This window comes from Lissotriton vulgaris, chromosome 4_1 (genome assembly GCF_964263255.1).
Source record: "Lissotriton vulgaris chromosome 4_1, aLisVul1.2, whole genome shotgun sequence".
NCBI classification, from domain to species: Eukaryota; Metazoa; Chordata; class Amphibia; order Caudata; family Salamandridae; genus Lissotriton; species Lissotriton vulgaris.
In genome coordinates this window covers 2,018,968,107-2,018,985,426 of record NC_141691.1, presented here as the reverse complement: position 1 = coordinate 2,018,985,426, position 17,320 = coordinate 2,018,968,107, and the positions used below count along the sequence as shown (strand labels likewise).

Sequence of the window (17,320 nt, the reverse complement as noted above, 5' to 3'; positions counted from 1 at the left end):
TCTAACAAATCTTTTTAGTTCTTTCCCAAATACAATATGTGTATTTCATCACCTCCTGTTCAGTGGCATCCAGTGTGCCAGTGAAAACGGCTCTTTTCTTTGATGACTGATGGGGACTTGTATTGAGTGACAACAGCCAGTGTGGCATTGAAGGAGGATTTTCTCATCTTGTGTTGATTGACAGCCAGACATGGTTGAATCCCTTTTCTTCTGTTGAGTGACAGCCAGTGAGTCATTGAAGAATGTGTCACTCCTATTATGTTGATTGAGAGTCTTTGATGTAGAAGTCTCTCCTCCACTGTTGAGTGAGGCCCAGTGAGCTAGGGAAGGAATAGTCTCTCCTTGTCTTGAGTGATAGAACTGTCTCTTGTCTTCTGGAATGAGTGAAAGACACTGATAGGATTGGTTTGCTCTCTATTTACAGGTGACAGGATATTTTACTGCTGCGAATAACCAGATCTCTGTACTGGAGTGAATGTATGACATTGTTCTGCATTCTGTCCGTCAATTGTTGGTTTTGCATTTGTCACCCCGAGTGAGATGGGTATGCCCAGACGTGGGACCCATGCTCTCCACACCACTGGAGTCAAGCTATCCTGGCTGAAGACGGCTGATAGCCAGAAACCGGTCCTAGGGTGCTTGATTCCGGTCCAGGAAAGACATGGCTCGGCAGTTCGGGCTGGACTGTTCCCATGAGGCACAGACTGGACTGTTCCCATGAGGCACAGGGTCAAGGCTGATTTGCATATGGCCATGTCTGAACTGGGGTGATGTGGAGTGCAAAAAAACGATGGATTTAGGCCCAGATCTCTGTACTGGGCTGAATGTATGACATTGTTCTGCATTCTGTCCAACAATTGTTGTTTTGCACGTGAATAACAAGCAGGGCATTGCTTCTTACATTCTCAGTGTTTTGCCAGTGACTCTGGAAAGCAAATGTTTCATTTTGAGTGACGTCTGCCGATGAACGTCCCATGTTGGTACAATTCTATGCTGAGCTGAGGTCCAGAAGAGATGGTTAAAAATGAATAGCAACTGTAAGTGTTGTCTGTCCTGAGTCTATACAATTGCTTTTATTTCACTTGCTTTCCTACCCAGGTTCAACAGGGGAGTCCATTGAGCTGTGTCAACCGATAGATCTCACCCAGCTGAAGGCAGACCTCGAAGGGGTGTTGGCCAAAGGGATCCGCAGCCTTGCCGTGGTTCTTATGCACTCCTACACGTGAGCCACACTCTCTTCCCCCTCCTGGGCTGAATATGAATCTTATTCTGAAATGGAAAAGTTGTTTGCCACTCATAAAAAGCCTATTTTCATGTATAAGTCAAACTTACTTAGGCAAATACCTTTGTGGTACGGTCCTGCATATCGAGTCATGGACTTTGTCTTTACAAATCATTGTTATTACATATGATAGTTAATTGAAACACAGGAATACTACAGCAGAGTAAGCGAGTTCAAAATGTACTTAGTTTCATATGCCTCCTTTCACGTTAAATGTGTGTTGGCATTTCACAACCTAAAAAAGTGAAGAAAATACACATACAAGTACTTTTAGTTTGATGAGCATGATAGCTTCATTGTGTTTGTACATTGTAATGTTGTTGCTATTTACAATGCTAACCAAGTACTTTTTAATTCATTCTTATACAACACCCAGCTATCTATCTCTATTGCGTTTACCCACTGACATTTGTTTTTATGTGATCAATCATTGTAAAAAGAGGCTCTGCTTTGAAAACATGTCATCAAGTCTTCTGCCATTTAGAAAGATTGAAAATGTCCTATGATTTCTGCATTTCCCCATTCCTCTTCCCACTTGCACCTGAATGCTCTCAACTGTGATGTTATTATTATTAGCCTTGCATTGATATGGGTCGCAAAGCTATTTAAAAAAATGAGTGATTACACGTGCTTTATGTAGAAATGCATTTTTTTTTCTAATAGTACTAGTGGTCCACCAATTAAAAAATAGCTATGTATTAAGATGTGAAGCTGTTCCTGAGCCATGATACTTCTTTACTAGCAGATCCCAAAGTGTGTTTGCAGATGAGCCGTCTTAGTTCCTTCTCGGTCTATATTTTATGGAATAGTTTGCCTTGCATGGAGCGTGCACTGCTGCGTCACATTTAAATGTAAATATGTTTAATATCAAGCCTTTGAGGATCAGTAGTGCCTTCTTATTTTCTTGCTGCAAGAAATGGCACTACAAGGCTTTTTTAAACTCTTTGAGGGAGGGATGAGTCTGAATGACTGGTGGCAGTGAGTGCCAGGGTTGGGCAAAAAGACTAGAACATGGACACAGCGCAAGGTGGGTTGGGAGTTAGATCAGAAAGTTCTGGATGCCAGATTTAAAGTTTGGGTGGTAGTATTGTTAGGAGATAAGCCATGGACCACCTTGAATACGAGTGTCAGTGACTTTAACAAAGCCAAGCCGTTTAGTAACAAAAGGTTGATGTGGGAGCGTATCTGGAGCGGTGGTATAAAATTACAGTAAGAAAGTTAGGATCCTGATAAAATTCTGGCAAAGAATATTGATGAAGGGTTATTTAAGGCTGTTGCTGTAATCCAGTTTCCTAAGTGCTAACAAATAGATCTGTGCTCTGGCTATGTAGAGTGGGAAAAAAGTGTGTATTTTGTTACATGTTTTGTACTTGGTATGCTGATGTGGCAGCATTATTAATGAAAGATTTCATTCAGATTGATGGGTTGAATAGGAAATGATGACTTCTAGCAGAAGTTGAAATTCCAGCTATCATGGGCTCTACATAGAGCTGCTTTGAACTTTGGTCACCAACAAAAGCACTGAAATGCTCCAATACAGTAATGACTCACAACTCTCCCTGGAAATCTCCTTCGCCCACGACATCCACCATCACTGGTACTGCCCGCACCTCAACCAGGTATGGGTGTCCAACGACCACCTGAAACTCCACCATACCAAGACCATGTTTCTTCTCTTCAACAACATCCATAATCATCAACCAGTCCAAATCTGGCTTAGTAATATAAAGCTGGAGAGAATCAGCCACCAATACCAACTAACTCAGATTCATCCTGGAAAGACATTGCCAAAAAGACAAGACAGCCTGGCAACATTTATCTCCATTAAAGGAAATGAAATATTTATTCCTCCCAATATGCTGTGCTCTGCTGCCTCCCAGACACCACACAACCCACTGAAAGACATCCTGCAGCAAGCCATATGAAGAACCAGAGAACATTAACCCCCCCCTGATGGAAATCCAATGGCTCCCTTAACTGGTCTCACCACCTTCAAGACCAACTCCATTGACTACTAAGCCATCACCATCAGGACCATCACCATTTGGCCCTGTACGGTGCTTTGCTGCTTCAAGCTAGTTTCAAGCATACGTGCCTATCTACAACTGGATTTTGCTAGGTGAAAGAAAAGGTGCAGATGAAGAAGAAAGTTAAAGGATCTCAGATTTGGAAGGGTTTTGATATGAGAGACCATAAAGCTATCCAGGGATGAATGACTATGAAGCAATCAGAAATATGTGAAGAGAGGAGAACAGAGAATGTTTGAAAGGAGAAGATACATATATGATAAACAAAAAGATGGATATTAAAGCCAAACGAGGAGATTGTCACCAATAAAGATAGTGTAGAGATGTAGAGAGAAATAAGGAGTGGACCTAGAGCTGAAACTTGAGAGACACTAGCTGTTAGTGAGTTGGGTTGAAATAACTTGGAGTTCAAGCAAGTGAAAAAGAGCAGCCAAAGAGGCAAGAAGAAACCCATTTTGGCCTTAAGTAGGCGATACATAGGGTGTTGAGGGAGGATTGCAATACAGTGTGATCCTGTCAAAACAAGAGGGAACCCGCACACCAAGGGGACAGGGTAGCGCTAAACAGTAAATTTGACAGAATTCCCCTAAGGATGAATGTGTAAACCGACTTCAGATCTCCAACCATCAAACTTTTAACCCATCCAAACTACATTTCAAACGCCTTTTTCCCCATAAACGGGTACTCCACGAGGTTGTGCAAAAAATACACAAAGCTTTAATCGTGCAATTGTGAATAATACAAAAATATGTATTTCTTCTATATATGTTCAATCCTAAAATCCCGTAAAATATAATAAAAACAAGTACATTGCTCAAAGTTAAACAATATTCAAAATAATATTTCCCCCCAAAAACAAAAGACAAGTGAGAACAATTAAGACGCAACAGTTTGTCTATTTTACTTATCAACAGGGATCCATGATTCACACAATTCCTCATGCAGGGTTTCCTAGTGTATGGCAGATTCTGCATATGTATACGTCAATGCGTTTCAATGAAAATATTAATATTGATAACAACCACCTTCTTCACGACAGCGCAAATTATTCAATCTCCTACAAGTTTTATTTAAAAATCATCTATAAAAAACAATATACACTGTTTAATATAAATCCCATACATAAATAATAAAAATATTCAAGCACAAAACCTCTTCTTTAAACCAAGTGCATCACCGAACCCAAGTGGTTCTTGTATAGGTTCACCATCACAACAAGCTAATCCATCAACAACTACTCGTCATCCAATATAACACGCAATGGACCAATACAAGCCCCGCATCAGCAGGCCACTGCAAGATAGCACGATGACTGGGTGATGAGTGCCCTTTGATGGATATGCTTGATGTGATGGTGAATTTATATGAATACATGAGAGTATAGTATTTAAACTTTATAGTGTGGGACATGGATTGGTTCTTTGGTGGGTTTTACGGTTTTCCTTAATGTTGCTGAACAAGGAGTGCTTTAGGAGCTAATTCCTTTCCAGAACTAATTCCGTTCCTGGCTTCACAGCTAAGTCCCGGGCAACGCTCGTTCGAGAGCTTAGCTGTGAAGCCAGGAATGGAAAGGAGCAGCCACCCATTCAGGCCTCGATAATGTGGGAGACGTCACACAAGCAAGCAGTTGACCTCCTAGTAGCAAGAGATTTGAAAATTGATAACTTTTTCAAGGATCCTAGAAGGATAGGGAGGAGGAAAAAATGACAGTAATTCCTGAGGTTTTTGGGGACAAATGGAAATTCCTCAAAGAAAAGGAACCATTTGAGCTTGCTTCGAGCTGTCTGGAGCAGTAACTGATGTTTTGGAGAGATTGCAAAGGTCCATGAGGGCAGGACCCAGCTCTGTGTGGACTAGGACTGTAATGCTAGGAGTTTAAGGGTCAAAAGAGGACCCTGATTTGGTTGCTCTTAGAAGGGTAAGCACCTCCTCATTGGATAGAGTTCAACTCTGTCACTGAAATGTCACAATGTCAAGGGTAGCAACCACAGAGTCCAAGGTTGGCTGGGTGGAGAAGAAAATGTGCCTGGATAGAAGAGATTTTACATGAATAGAAGGAAGTGAGGTCCCAACACAAATCCTCTGAGGGTGAGACGGAAGTGCTACACACCTAAGGCAATAGGAACCCTTTCACAATAGAGAATATTGGCATTTCAGGAATCTACAGTGGCACTTACTTATTTTGAGTTCATCGGAATATCAATGAGTGGAGGGTGATGCGCTCTTGAACTTTTAAGAGGATCTATGCATCAAAGGCAACCGTGATACAGTTGTCAAAGGACTGAATGGGAAAGTAATGCATGCGTATGTAGAGAGAGGTGAGTTTAGAAGGGCGCAAGATAAATTGTCAGCTGTCACTTTGGTCTGATGAGATGAGGCAAAGGTTTAGAGTCAGGAGGGATTTCATGTGCAGGGATGCGAGTTGGAGAGGGCCAGCTAAATGGTCAGAGCAAATTAAATGAAATGGAGTGTAAGTGACAACCTTGTCAATACTGGTGAAGACAGGGATCAGCATGTGACCAGCTGCACGGGTGGATGCCTTTAAATCAACAAGAGGTTGAGCACAGCAGGCGGCTCAATCGTAGAGGAAGCCATATATTTTTTGGGGGTGCAGGTTAAGGTGCACCAGGATAATAAAGTTAGAAGAGTTTAAAATGAACTGGGACAGAAATTCAGAAAGTGCACTAAAGAATTGAGAGTTGGGTCTCATTGACCAATTGGTAAGAGCGTTTTAATAACTGATAGTAGAGTTAAAAGTATGTTAAAAGTACATAACATATGCTGAAAGCTAGTAGTGTCCATTAGAGTAAAATTAAAAATGTGTCTATTGGTAATGACAGTTCCACACCACTTTTATCTTGACGGTCAAGATGCAGAATGGAATAATTAGGTGGAATAGCAGCTGTGAGATCAGTGACAGAGCCTTGTGCAGCCAGGCCTCCATGGAGAAGGTGGTGTCCAACTGATATGTAGAGATAAAATCAAATATATCCATCTGTTTTTTTTAAAAAAAGACCTAACATTGATTAGATAGCCCCTAGGTGCAGTCACAACTGCAGGGTCAAATGGTCATCGCAACCTATGTGAGGAGTATGGTAAGGCAACAGGGGCACGAGGTAGGCATTTAGAGTTGAAGACTAGCATAGAGAACCGCCAGGATTTACAAGAAAAAAACCATTATAGGGGGGCAAATGGCAGGGGGCAGTTCGAGTACAACTTAGTTGTGAGTCTAACAGCATAAAGCCCCATGGAAGTGTAGATCACAGGAGTAGCTGAGCAAGGCCGGGGGACTTAGGTACTAAGCGTGGTTGGGACGTGGATGGATAAAACCTGCTCAGATGAGAACCCTAGAAGAAAGAGAAAGAGATTTGAAAGTTTGTGGGTGGTTTGGAGCACATAAAGTTTTTTAGATTTTTTGTGTTTAAATCATTTTCATTAAATTTTGTGACATCAAACATATGACAAGTCGACAAAGGAGTAGTGCTAAGGACCCCCCAAGCTTTCACCTGGCAGCCCTCCCCTCCCGCTCGAGGACAAGCCTCACATCGGTGCAGGAGAATGTGTCCATGAAGGGGGGTGAGGGCCCGGATCCGACCGACGATGTCATTAATCAATCCCATCAACAACCAAAAGTTTTTTAGATTTTGAGGTTAAGGTTAAGATATCTAGACGGAGCTGTGGTAGTAGAGTCAGAAAGAAGAGCAGAGTGAGCTTGTGGGATTCATTGGAATGAAGGAGGGAAAGGTGGGCCAGTCGGGAGATTTGCAAAGGTTTCTATAATAGAAGGAATTTTACTGGCTTGCCTCACGTTACTTAGATGTAAGGTTATAGTGCCTGAGTAAGTGATGGAAGGGTTTTCCTATATTGTACACATTATGAATTGACTTTCGTCAAGTTGACTGTGTGAATGAGGATGTCCTTTTGCGAGAAGTGTTCCCTAGGTGTTTCTTATTCGAGACCAGTCGTTTCTGTTTTCACTGCTGAGCCACGTCCTATCTCTTACACTCAACCTGTTCCTCTACCCTCTCTGACAGATGGTCCAAACATGAGCTCCAGATTGGGGAGCTGGCTCGGACAATGGGCTTCCATCATGTGTCGCTATCCTCAGAGGTGATGCCCATGGTCCGCATTGTGCCCCGAGGTTACACGGCCTGTGCGGATGCCTACCTCACCCCTTGCATCCGTAGATATCTCGATGGATTCTGTACTGGATTTAAGGATCAGCTACAGGTGAGGTGTCTGTCAAAACTGTACCAGAGTATATGGGTGGATTGATTGTTTTGCTGGACCTTTAGTTCCATCCCTATTTTGATAGGTGATATCACTGATAATTGTCCATGCAGATCTGCATCAGGAATGTTGGATGCCTTCCATATGTATGATACTACTGATAATGAGTGCAACATAAAAGGGTTGAAGAGAAGAGTTCTTTTGCACAATATGTTTGAAACTATCTTCTCTTTTATCATTACCATTCTGTGTTTTTATTTTTATTTTAAAATACTAAAGGTCAAGGAGGCTCAAGAGAGGACAACCTCTGCTTTTATAACGGCTGTTTAACTGACCGTGTCTTTGCTTCTCCTTCGTTTTTATCCTATTAATTGATACATAATGTGAATTTGTAATCTTCTTTTAAAGATATATGTGTTATATCTAAATAACGATATTTTTTTATTTTTATTTTTGATTTAGTGTAATTAAACACACATTTACAAAGATGCACACAAAGAGAGAAAGGGCACATGCACAGCATCCTCACAGAAGGGCTCTTTGCATATTCTAGTATTCACTGGTTGCCACTGCAGCATCTCTCCCTGGTATTTTACAGCACATTTCCCCTCTAGTGAAGGATCCGCAGATTGAAGGATATGACCACATACCCTCTGCTCTAAAACCACTGCTCTTGCTTCCTTAAAGCCTATGCTGATCATGTCCAGAGTACCTAACGAAACATGATGCTTATAACACCCGCTTAGGCCCATGCGCGCCTTATCGCTCCACAGACCTGAATTTAGAAGATGCATTCTGAGGTGAGAGACATCAAACAGCGCCGGGATGCCCCTGGGTAACTGAGCGCGTTATAAATTTTATATAATAATAATAATAATAATAATTACTTTGTCGAATTCTCTGGATGTGGAACTCACAGGGTGACTCAAGCTGCCATAATTCTGGAAAAATCTAAAAACATGGTTCATCAGATGAAGACCCTCTTGAACTGGTCTTATTAGAAGTTAGCCATCTCTCCCTGGAGGGTCTGGGAAACACCGAACATCCAATGCCGGCCACTCTAACCCGTGTTAGAGATTGAACCCCCCCCTCCCCTCTTCCCCCCACACACAACCAACTATCCCTGAGAATTTAATCTCTACCAGTTTTTGCAAAGTTGAATTTAGCACCATGATCAATTGATATATTGCACAAGAGTGTGGTCGAACCATCAGGGAGTGTGTTATGCTGTTCCCTAACATCAAGACAACCTCCTCCAGGCAAAGTATGGAAAGGACCATAGAACTAATTAAATTAAGGAAAGCTGCAGAAGAACTTACAGGTTATGTATCCTTCCACTTACTGATGCTGACGAATGTTTTAACTCAGCCACACCCTGACTTGAGTGAGCTCTGGACCAAAATTTCCATTGAAACAAAAGACTGCCTGGTCCCTGGGAAGGGGTAGTTATTGATCCTGTGAGAAAATCAAAGACTCGAAGGGAGTTCAGAGCTGTGCAAGAATTAGGTGTAAGTCACGTGATAAGCTGATAGATTTAACTAATTTTCACAACTATTTAAGGTACCTTAAATCCGTGGTTAATAAAGAAAGAAGCATCATATTTTACCATTATTTGCCAATCTGAGCACAAAATGATGATGAGAAGATCGTCAATACGGAACCTATCAAACATCATCCAATTAAAGCCTACGTTCGAACAATGCTGTTTCTTACTTAATTATTCACACATTTTAGGAAATATGTGTTGAAATTAAATCATGCACTCTACACCAGACACTACACTAAACGTATCACAGTAGCCAACACCAAAGAACACAGGCAAATACCAGTCCCAACATCGAACACACCTCCACACAGAAGAAAAAACACAACACACCACCAAACGGAACTCCACCACAGCACCAAACACACAACACGACTACAAATGTACACCACAAAGAGAATCTGTGATTTGGAGAGTGTTTCCTAGTTTGTATCCCTTGTGATCCTCATGTAGGCTATGGGACAACAGCGGTGTGCATTTGTTATACGTGTTGTACTCTGCTTCGTTTCTCATCCACTCCTGGACTTCACCCTCTCATGATAATGCTTTCACCTACATCACTGACCTTCCAGTGGAGCCGATGGACTCAGAAAGTTCCTTTCTTTCAATAAATGCCAATATACATTCGTAGATTGAGAAAGAACGCGTGTTCATCCATTATGTACCAAGAGAAAAGACTGTACTTCTACAGACTGCCCAGAACATGCCTGGCTCATTTGTTAATGTTTCGTGGACATGTGCTTTCCCTTAGTTAGTAGATGGCCACATGCCCTTTGGACATAGGTTGTTTAATCTTGTTGTTTACTGTATGGTGAGCTTCTGGTACTATATTGCTGAAAACACTCACTCACACACACACACACCCTCCTCTTAATAACCTGAATGTTGACACACACACACATACTCTAATAACATGAATGTTGCTCTGTACAAGCATTTAACTAAGTCTGTGCCTTGTAATAATCCATGTGTTTTTGTTCTCTTATCCCTCCTGAAGGGTGTGCGGGTGCTCTTCATGCGGTCTGATGGTGGGTTGACGCCCATGGAGAACTTCAGCGGCTCCCGTGCGGTGCTCTCTGGTCCGGCGGGGGGTGTGGTGGGATATGCCGTCACCACGTATCGCCCGGAGGATGGGAAGCCTGTGATTGGTTTTGATATGGGAGGTGAGATCCCAAGATCTAGCTCACTGCTATAATGAGGGCTCGCTGCTTTGGCCCATGCTACAAGAATGCCCATCACTTACTCTACTGCCTTTCAGATGTAATTTATGTATTTATTTGTGGTTTTTACTTTGCGACAACCGGGCCAATGGGCCATCAAAGCACTTTAAATAACGGTAAGAAAATCGTAAAGCTTTGAGATCCAAGATTTTCCAAAATAAATGGAGAAACAATCATTCTTCTGTAAATAGCTGAACCACAACAAAAAGCAGGGAAATATTAAGCCCTAATTACATACATTCTGTTTACAGATCATAGTTCTTTTTGAGAGATCGCCTTAATAGTTTAGAAATAAAACAAGTATTTGCAAAGCCAACTGTCGAGTTTGAACCTTATTGATTCCTTGAGCTCGAAAGTAATGTATGCATGACACAAAGAAGGCACAGGACTCCATGCATGTCAAATTGTGAAGCAAAGAATTACTGCAGAACAACAAAAGGTAATGTCAATAGCAGAATGTAAACATCAGAGAGTTGCTACAGCTCTTAACTATCTATCCCTGAACATCACCAACAGTATAAGGTAAAGTCCATAGCAGACTGTAAACATCCGCAATATCCAGCAGCTTTACATTATCTATGCACGTCACCAACAGCATAAGGTAAAGTCAATAGCAGAGTGTAAACATCCGCGATATGCTGCGGCTCTACATTTTCCATGCAAATCATCAACATCATAAGGTAAAGTCAATAGCAGAGTGTAAACATCCGCATTATGCTGCGCCTCTACATTTTCCATGCAAGTCACCAACAGCATAAAGTAAAGTCAATAGCAGAGTGTAAACTTCCACGATATGCTGTGGCTCTACATTTTCCATGTAAGTCACCAACAGCATAAGGTAAAGTCAATAGCAGAGTGTAAACATCCGTGATATGCTGCAGCTCTACATTTTCCATGCAAGTCACCAACAGCATTAGGTAAAGTCAATAGCAGAGTGTAAACATCCGCGATAGGCTGCGGCTCTACATTTTCCATGCAAGTCACCAACAGCATAAGGTAAAGTCAATAGCAGAGTGTAAACATCCGCGATATGCTGCGGCTCTACAGTTTCCATGCAAGTCACCAACAGCATAAGGTAAAGGCAATAGCAGAGTGTAAACATCCGCGATATGCTACGGCTCTAGATTATCCACGCACGTCACCAAAAACATAAGGTAAAGTCAATAGCGAAGTGTAAACATCCTCGATATGCTGCGGCATACCCTGCCAATTTAGGGCGAACAAAGCAAACACAAGGAGATGATGGACGGAGCGCTGAAACTTTTCAGTCACCCACCCCCAGTCACGGATCTGGGTTGAATCCATCATCGTTCTTTAGCCACTTCGCCACCTCAGTTGAGACCCAGCTATATGCAAATCAATCTTGACCCTGTGCCTGACTGACCTGATTTGCATATAGCTGGGTCTGAACTGGGGTGGCAAAGTGAGCTAAAGAGCAATGATGGATTCAACCCAGATCTATGACTGGGGGTGAGTGTCTGAACAGTTTCAGCCCACCGTCCATCATCTCTTTGTGTTTGCAATATCTAAAACCAGCTTTAAATATTTTTTCTTTCTTTTCATTCACAGGCACATAAAATAATTAATCTGTGTTGAACAGAAAGACTGTTTTAAGTCATTATGGTCTCATGACAAATTGAAGTGAATTTGAAGTTAAAGACTTTAGTTGAAAAGATATGAGAAGCTTTGATATGAAAAAGTGGGAATTGAATCCAGTGTTTTTTGATCACTCCTCTTTCCTCGCTTAAATCAGGTACATCAACAGATGTCAGCCGCTATGCTGGTGAGTACGAGCATGTCTTCGAAGCCACAACTGCTGGAATCAGCATCCAGGCACCACAGCTGGATGTGAACACTGTTGCAGCAGGAGGAGGGTCCATGCTCTTCTTCAGGTAGGTGCACCAGTTGGTTCTATGTAGATCACCCAAAGAAGCGTGCATCTGATCATATAGAAGTGTGCACTAGAACTGTCCATAATATCAGAGAATAGAGTCTGTAGTATCCACTTCCACCACTGTGCTTATGATTACTGGGACCGTGTAGTAATAGAAGGTTCCATAACCATCATAGAAGTCACAATCACCTGTGAGTTCACAAGTATGGTGAATTGCACCATAGAAGAGTGCTCAACCATTGGCAAATTCAGTCTTTAACATCAGTCATCAAAATGTGGCCAGGAGGAATACATCTAGAGGGTCTGAGAATTCAGCTCATACCATCCATCATAATCTGAAAATATGGGGCTGAGAGGTGTACACAGGTAGAAGCATCAAGCACGGTCCGGGAATCAGCCATTAAAAGTAATATTTCTGTCCATTTCCTAACATAGCCACTTATGTATAGAACAGGGTTATATAAGGCGCCCACACAGAAGAAATGTTAGGATGCTTACAATCTCAACAACAGACACTTCCATCGAACCAGAAATGTAGGATGAGAGAAGGCTCAGCATTTGGTAGGAGAGGCCCAATAGAAGCCCTTTTCTTATTCCCACTGACCCAGAATAAGGGAGATTGTAAATGTCATTTGAATGCAGTCAGATCATATAGGACATATGGCGTACTCAAAGACGGGACAGGACTGGGAGCTAAAAGTCACAGAAATACATATTTTAAAACTAACTATGTATTTTACCCTGGACATCAAAGAAGCTCTGCAAAGGCAATTGGGATAGATTTTACCGAAAACGTTTTTGGGAGATAAATGAGGCCAAATGATTACTTTTAGAGCGCATTACAAGTATCTTGACAAAAATGTATAGATTTTAAAATATATTTCCGGACCATTGTTTCCCTCCCGCAGTAAATCATATATGCTCTGCTGTCCTAGGTTTTCTTTCAGGGGCATATATAAAGGGGAATCCCTGAACCCACTCCAGTCTGAAATCAGCCCCCAGGAAAACCAACCTGCTGTGGGGTTCCTTTTGACCAGTCCAGCCCTGGCAAGCTCTAACAAGCATGGGTTAATGCCAGAAACATCTCTTGTAGTGGTCAGATAGGAAGCATTCTGTTGCCCTGCATTCACCCCGTGGAGAGCCCTCTTTTTGTAATGTGACTTATTTACATATCGCACAAACCTAAACCAGATACTCTTTCTTTTCTTTTTTGAAGTTCTGGTAAAAATGTTATCCATTGTCTATATATTGTAGCTATTTTGTAGCCTAAATTGTATCAATTTCATTGGAATTTGAAACTGTTCCATCAAGTTCTTAGGGAAACAGTATCCATTTGAGTAGGTCTGAGATTAATTGGAGGATCAGCAAGATTCTCAACCAATTAGAGAACCGATTGAGAATGTGTAGGAATTCAAACTGTCTACATCGACACCTGATTTTTCAACGTTTGTGAAACAGGTGCCCGCCTTTTTCTTGCTGTGTGTTGTTTTAACTCAGCTTCCCTTTCCTTGGTCCAACTAGAGAGCCGAGAAACCTTAATATGAGGTGGTCAGATGTAGGCTCTTTCCGCTCAACCCATGTATCTTTACTACACATAGCATTGTCTGTCCTGGGTCAGACAGGAACGACTGAGGAGTGAATGCCGACGTAGGTGTTGTGGGCCAGAAACTCTGGGCAGAGCTAATCCAGGGATTACAAACTTTCTGTGTTGGTGGTAAAGATGTTTTGTCTTTTGCTTTACAGATCGGGTTTATTTGTGGTTGGCCCAGAGTCGGCCGGTGCTCATCCTGGCCCGACCTGCTACCGAAAGGGTAAGGACACACTTATTTCTTCGTGTATGTCTATATGTGTCAGTATTTGTAAAGCGTGAACCGAGCTAGTAGGCAACAGAGCGCTGAAGACTGAACTGGGGCAGGCGCACCGAGTTACAATTCAGGGACCACTCACAGTGAAACAGGTTCAAGAGGAGGCCATTGTGAACAGATTGCAGGGGCGAAGGGCTCTACTGGGAGTTCTGTGATGGAGGATTGTCCAATAACTGTTAGATCAAGCAATAATGTAGGGAGAAGTAATAAATAAATAAGTATAAATGCTTAAAAAAGTGTAGTTCTCCAGGATGATCCAGGCCTACTGGGTGGTGCGTGAATTGAGTGAGAGATCTGAGTACGGTGTTGGTTGTTGATCACCAGGCAGAGTGAAGGGTCTGTGCAGTACTTTGTAAGGAAAAAACCTTCAAAACTATCCTGTGTCTTCTGTACGCATTTACTTCATTTGGCAGCAAGGATGTGTCCTTGTGGGAAGCTACCTTTTCTCCTCATTACATGAGGCAATATCTCCATCAGGAAAAGTAAAATAAAGTGTGTTCTTTATGAGCTGAACTAGACCTCTTGAAATGTCAGTAGTGTCTTACACACGTTTGCCTTCACTTGGACGGGACTCAATATAACTGTATAGCGTACAAACCATAATATGTGGACATTGGGTTTCAGCAAGTATTTGCCATTTGCACATCACCAGATAAAGTGTTCTGATTTGTTTTGATCCAGTTACAATCTTTGTTTCCATCACACACCTGAATTACAAAAAAAGTCCTTTCCTAACTAATATTTGAACAACTCAAGCTATTTAAATGTTGTGTCTTTAAAAACTGACACCCTACGGCCTCCTCAGTGGCTAAGCATTTTATGTTACTCTCATCTGAAACAAGAGGCTTGGAGCTAACCACCGCACCCTGATCACCGGGCGGTGATTGGTCCCTCTTAAGAAGCAGCTTCACAGACTCAACAGTGCTCTTTTATTGACTGTAAAGTCAGGGCTTTAAGTGGGATGAAAAGACTGGGTGGGACTTTCAAGGGGGCGTGTCCAATGTAATTAAGGGCGTGGCTTAGAACACGTAGGCAGGCTAAAAGTTTGTGCTTAGCATAGTGTGCCGCCCGACTGCTATTTTGTTGTTTCTGTCATTGCATCCAGATATAGGATGATACAATAAGTAACATGATACTTACAACAAGTCATGACTATTGGCTTTGTCAATGGTTGTTAGTTGCATAAGATAAATAAGCAGCAACTGTGGCTTGTATATAATATTGAAAAAGCTTCCACATAAAGTCCTGGTGAAACCACCACAATGTTGCTGCTCCTGAGATTCAAAAAGAGAAGGGAAATCCAGAGAGAAAATGACTCTCTTTAAAGGATTTCCCTTCCCCTATAACGCTAAAAAAAAAACGGACCTCCTGTGCCAGGGTACAAAACAGAGCCCGATAGAGACCCGTTTCGAGGCCTCCTTACAAACACTGCCGGTGCTCAGACCGGGGGAGACCTGGCCCACTTAAAGCCCTGCGTAAGTGCATAATGGCCATCACAGGTTCCAATGCTCCTCCTAGGCTATTTTGGAACCCTTTACACTGTGTTGAGCCCACTCTGGCTGACCTAGACCCATTCCATGGTGCATGATACCACTGAGCAAGGATTTGGGGGAAGGTGTTCTAGCAATATATACATGCACTTACTCGGGCTCCACACTATTGAATAACAGCATATTGTCAGGGTACTTAAACAAGAGTGTAAGAATAGTAAATCTATGCTATCCTTATGTATTCGTAAGTTAACTGCAATACTCGCAGTCAGTAAGTGCTGGTCGATTAAGTGGCATTGTTTTTAGGTTTCGCCTCGCCGAAGGCTGCGCTCTGCGCAGCTTTTCGGCGCAGGCGAAATCTTATGTTAGAACAGAGTGGGCTTGGGATTACGCCCTCTGTTCAATTGGCTAGCTCCATAAATGGAGGCTAGCCATTGGAACAGAGATCTGTCCGTCATGGCCGGACCAGATTCGTGGGCGTTCCCGAGATTTTTTCCCTCTCCGCCTCTGCGATGTCGTCATCGCGGCCGTGGGCGGGGTTTATTTTTTTTGTGCGTCCATGTTTGTGTTCTCATTCCGCGGCCGATCGCCGCCCGAGGAAGTCCAGGTGAGTGCCTTCCTTGCCCCCTCCCGCTGTCCGTTCCTTTCCCGCCTCCCCTCCCGCTGTCCGTTCCTTTCCCGCCTCCCCTCCCGCTGTCCGTTCCTTTCCCGCCCCCCCTCCCGCTGTCCGTTCCTTTCCCGCCCCCCCTCCCGCTGTCCGTTCCTTTCCCACCCCCCCTCCCGCTGTCCGTTCCTTTCCCGCCCCCCCTCCCGCTGTCCGTGTGCTCGTAGGTGCTTGTGCTTGTTTATTCTCGCCTGAAACAGTGAATGCTCTGTCACTTGCTGCGATCTCTCTAAAACGATCACATGCTGTACACATCTCAGGGGGTGCTTGTTAATGGCAGAGGCCGTCAATGCGAAACGCTGTGGCCAGTCCTTCCTCGGAGTCAGCCTGTCTCGTTCAACGCAGTCACTGTACAGCGCCTTCAGACTGGTAAACCAGTTTTTTTGTGCACTCATCTTTGTGGCGTTTCCATACTGATTCGACCTATAGAACGTCCATCATTTAAGTATTTGTGGAAGAAAATGTGTCTGCATTTCTGCTGTGTTCACTCACTGTCTCTTTAGGCGTCTGAGTGGTTGGGATGTCTCAGAGACACTCATGAGTGGGTATTGGGAACAGCGCTGGGTGCTCCAGGCACAGCGGTCCTCTGCATGTCACATTCACAGACACTGTCCGCAGGGTGTCTCACTCTGAGGCGCTGACTGATATATCTGGATGGTGTAGAAGGTGGAGTGCAGGGACATACAGTGGTGTCTTATATGCTTGTTATGCTAATTTACTCCGTGCGTGGATTGCGCACTTGGATTTATAACAGAGCATGGCATTTCAGTCCTTCTCTGTGGTATAAGAGCTGAAAGCAGAATGGGGAGAGCCTCATCCGATTCTATGGCAACGTGTGGGACATATTTATGCAGGCGATGCCAGTGGTGGGCTAAGTTTGCCTGCGCACAAAGATAATAGAGGTGCATATTTGGTGCTCCGAAAACCCCCTGTGCATACGTGTGAGTGCCAAAGTCAAAATTTCTTTATTCAGTATTTTTTTCATGTACAAAAACCATAAAAGCACATTCAGTATAAACGTTTTATGACATTTAGACGCAATAATAAATACAATTTATAATAACATTTTTCGGTGGATGTGTCCTTGACTGGTAATGGATTCCAT

At 42.9% G+C, this 17,320-nt stretch overlaps 1 protein-coding gene across 2 annotated transcripts in view; it reads left to right on the top strand.

Annotated features, from left to right (window-relative positions):
• OPLAH (5-oxoprolinase, ATP-hydrolysing) overlaps positions 1-17,320 on the top strand; it is a 294,072-nt gene that overhangs the window by 155,647 nt on the left and 121,105 nt on the right. For both annotated transcript variants that reach the window (XM_086966421.1, XM_086966420.1), the window contains exons 5-9: positions 1,099-1,222; positions 7,344-7,539; positions 10,080-10,245; positions 12,056-12,194; positions 13,940-14,007. In XM_086966421.1, coding sequence (XP_086822547.1) covers positions 1,099-1,222; positions 7,344-7,539; positions 10,080-10,245; positions 12,056-12,194; positions 13,940-14,007 — 693 coding nt within the window. The remainder of the gene's footprint in view (positions 1-1,098; positions 1,223-7,343; positions 7,540-10,079; positions 10,246-12,055; positions 12,195-13,939; positions 14,008-17,320) is intronic.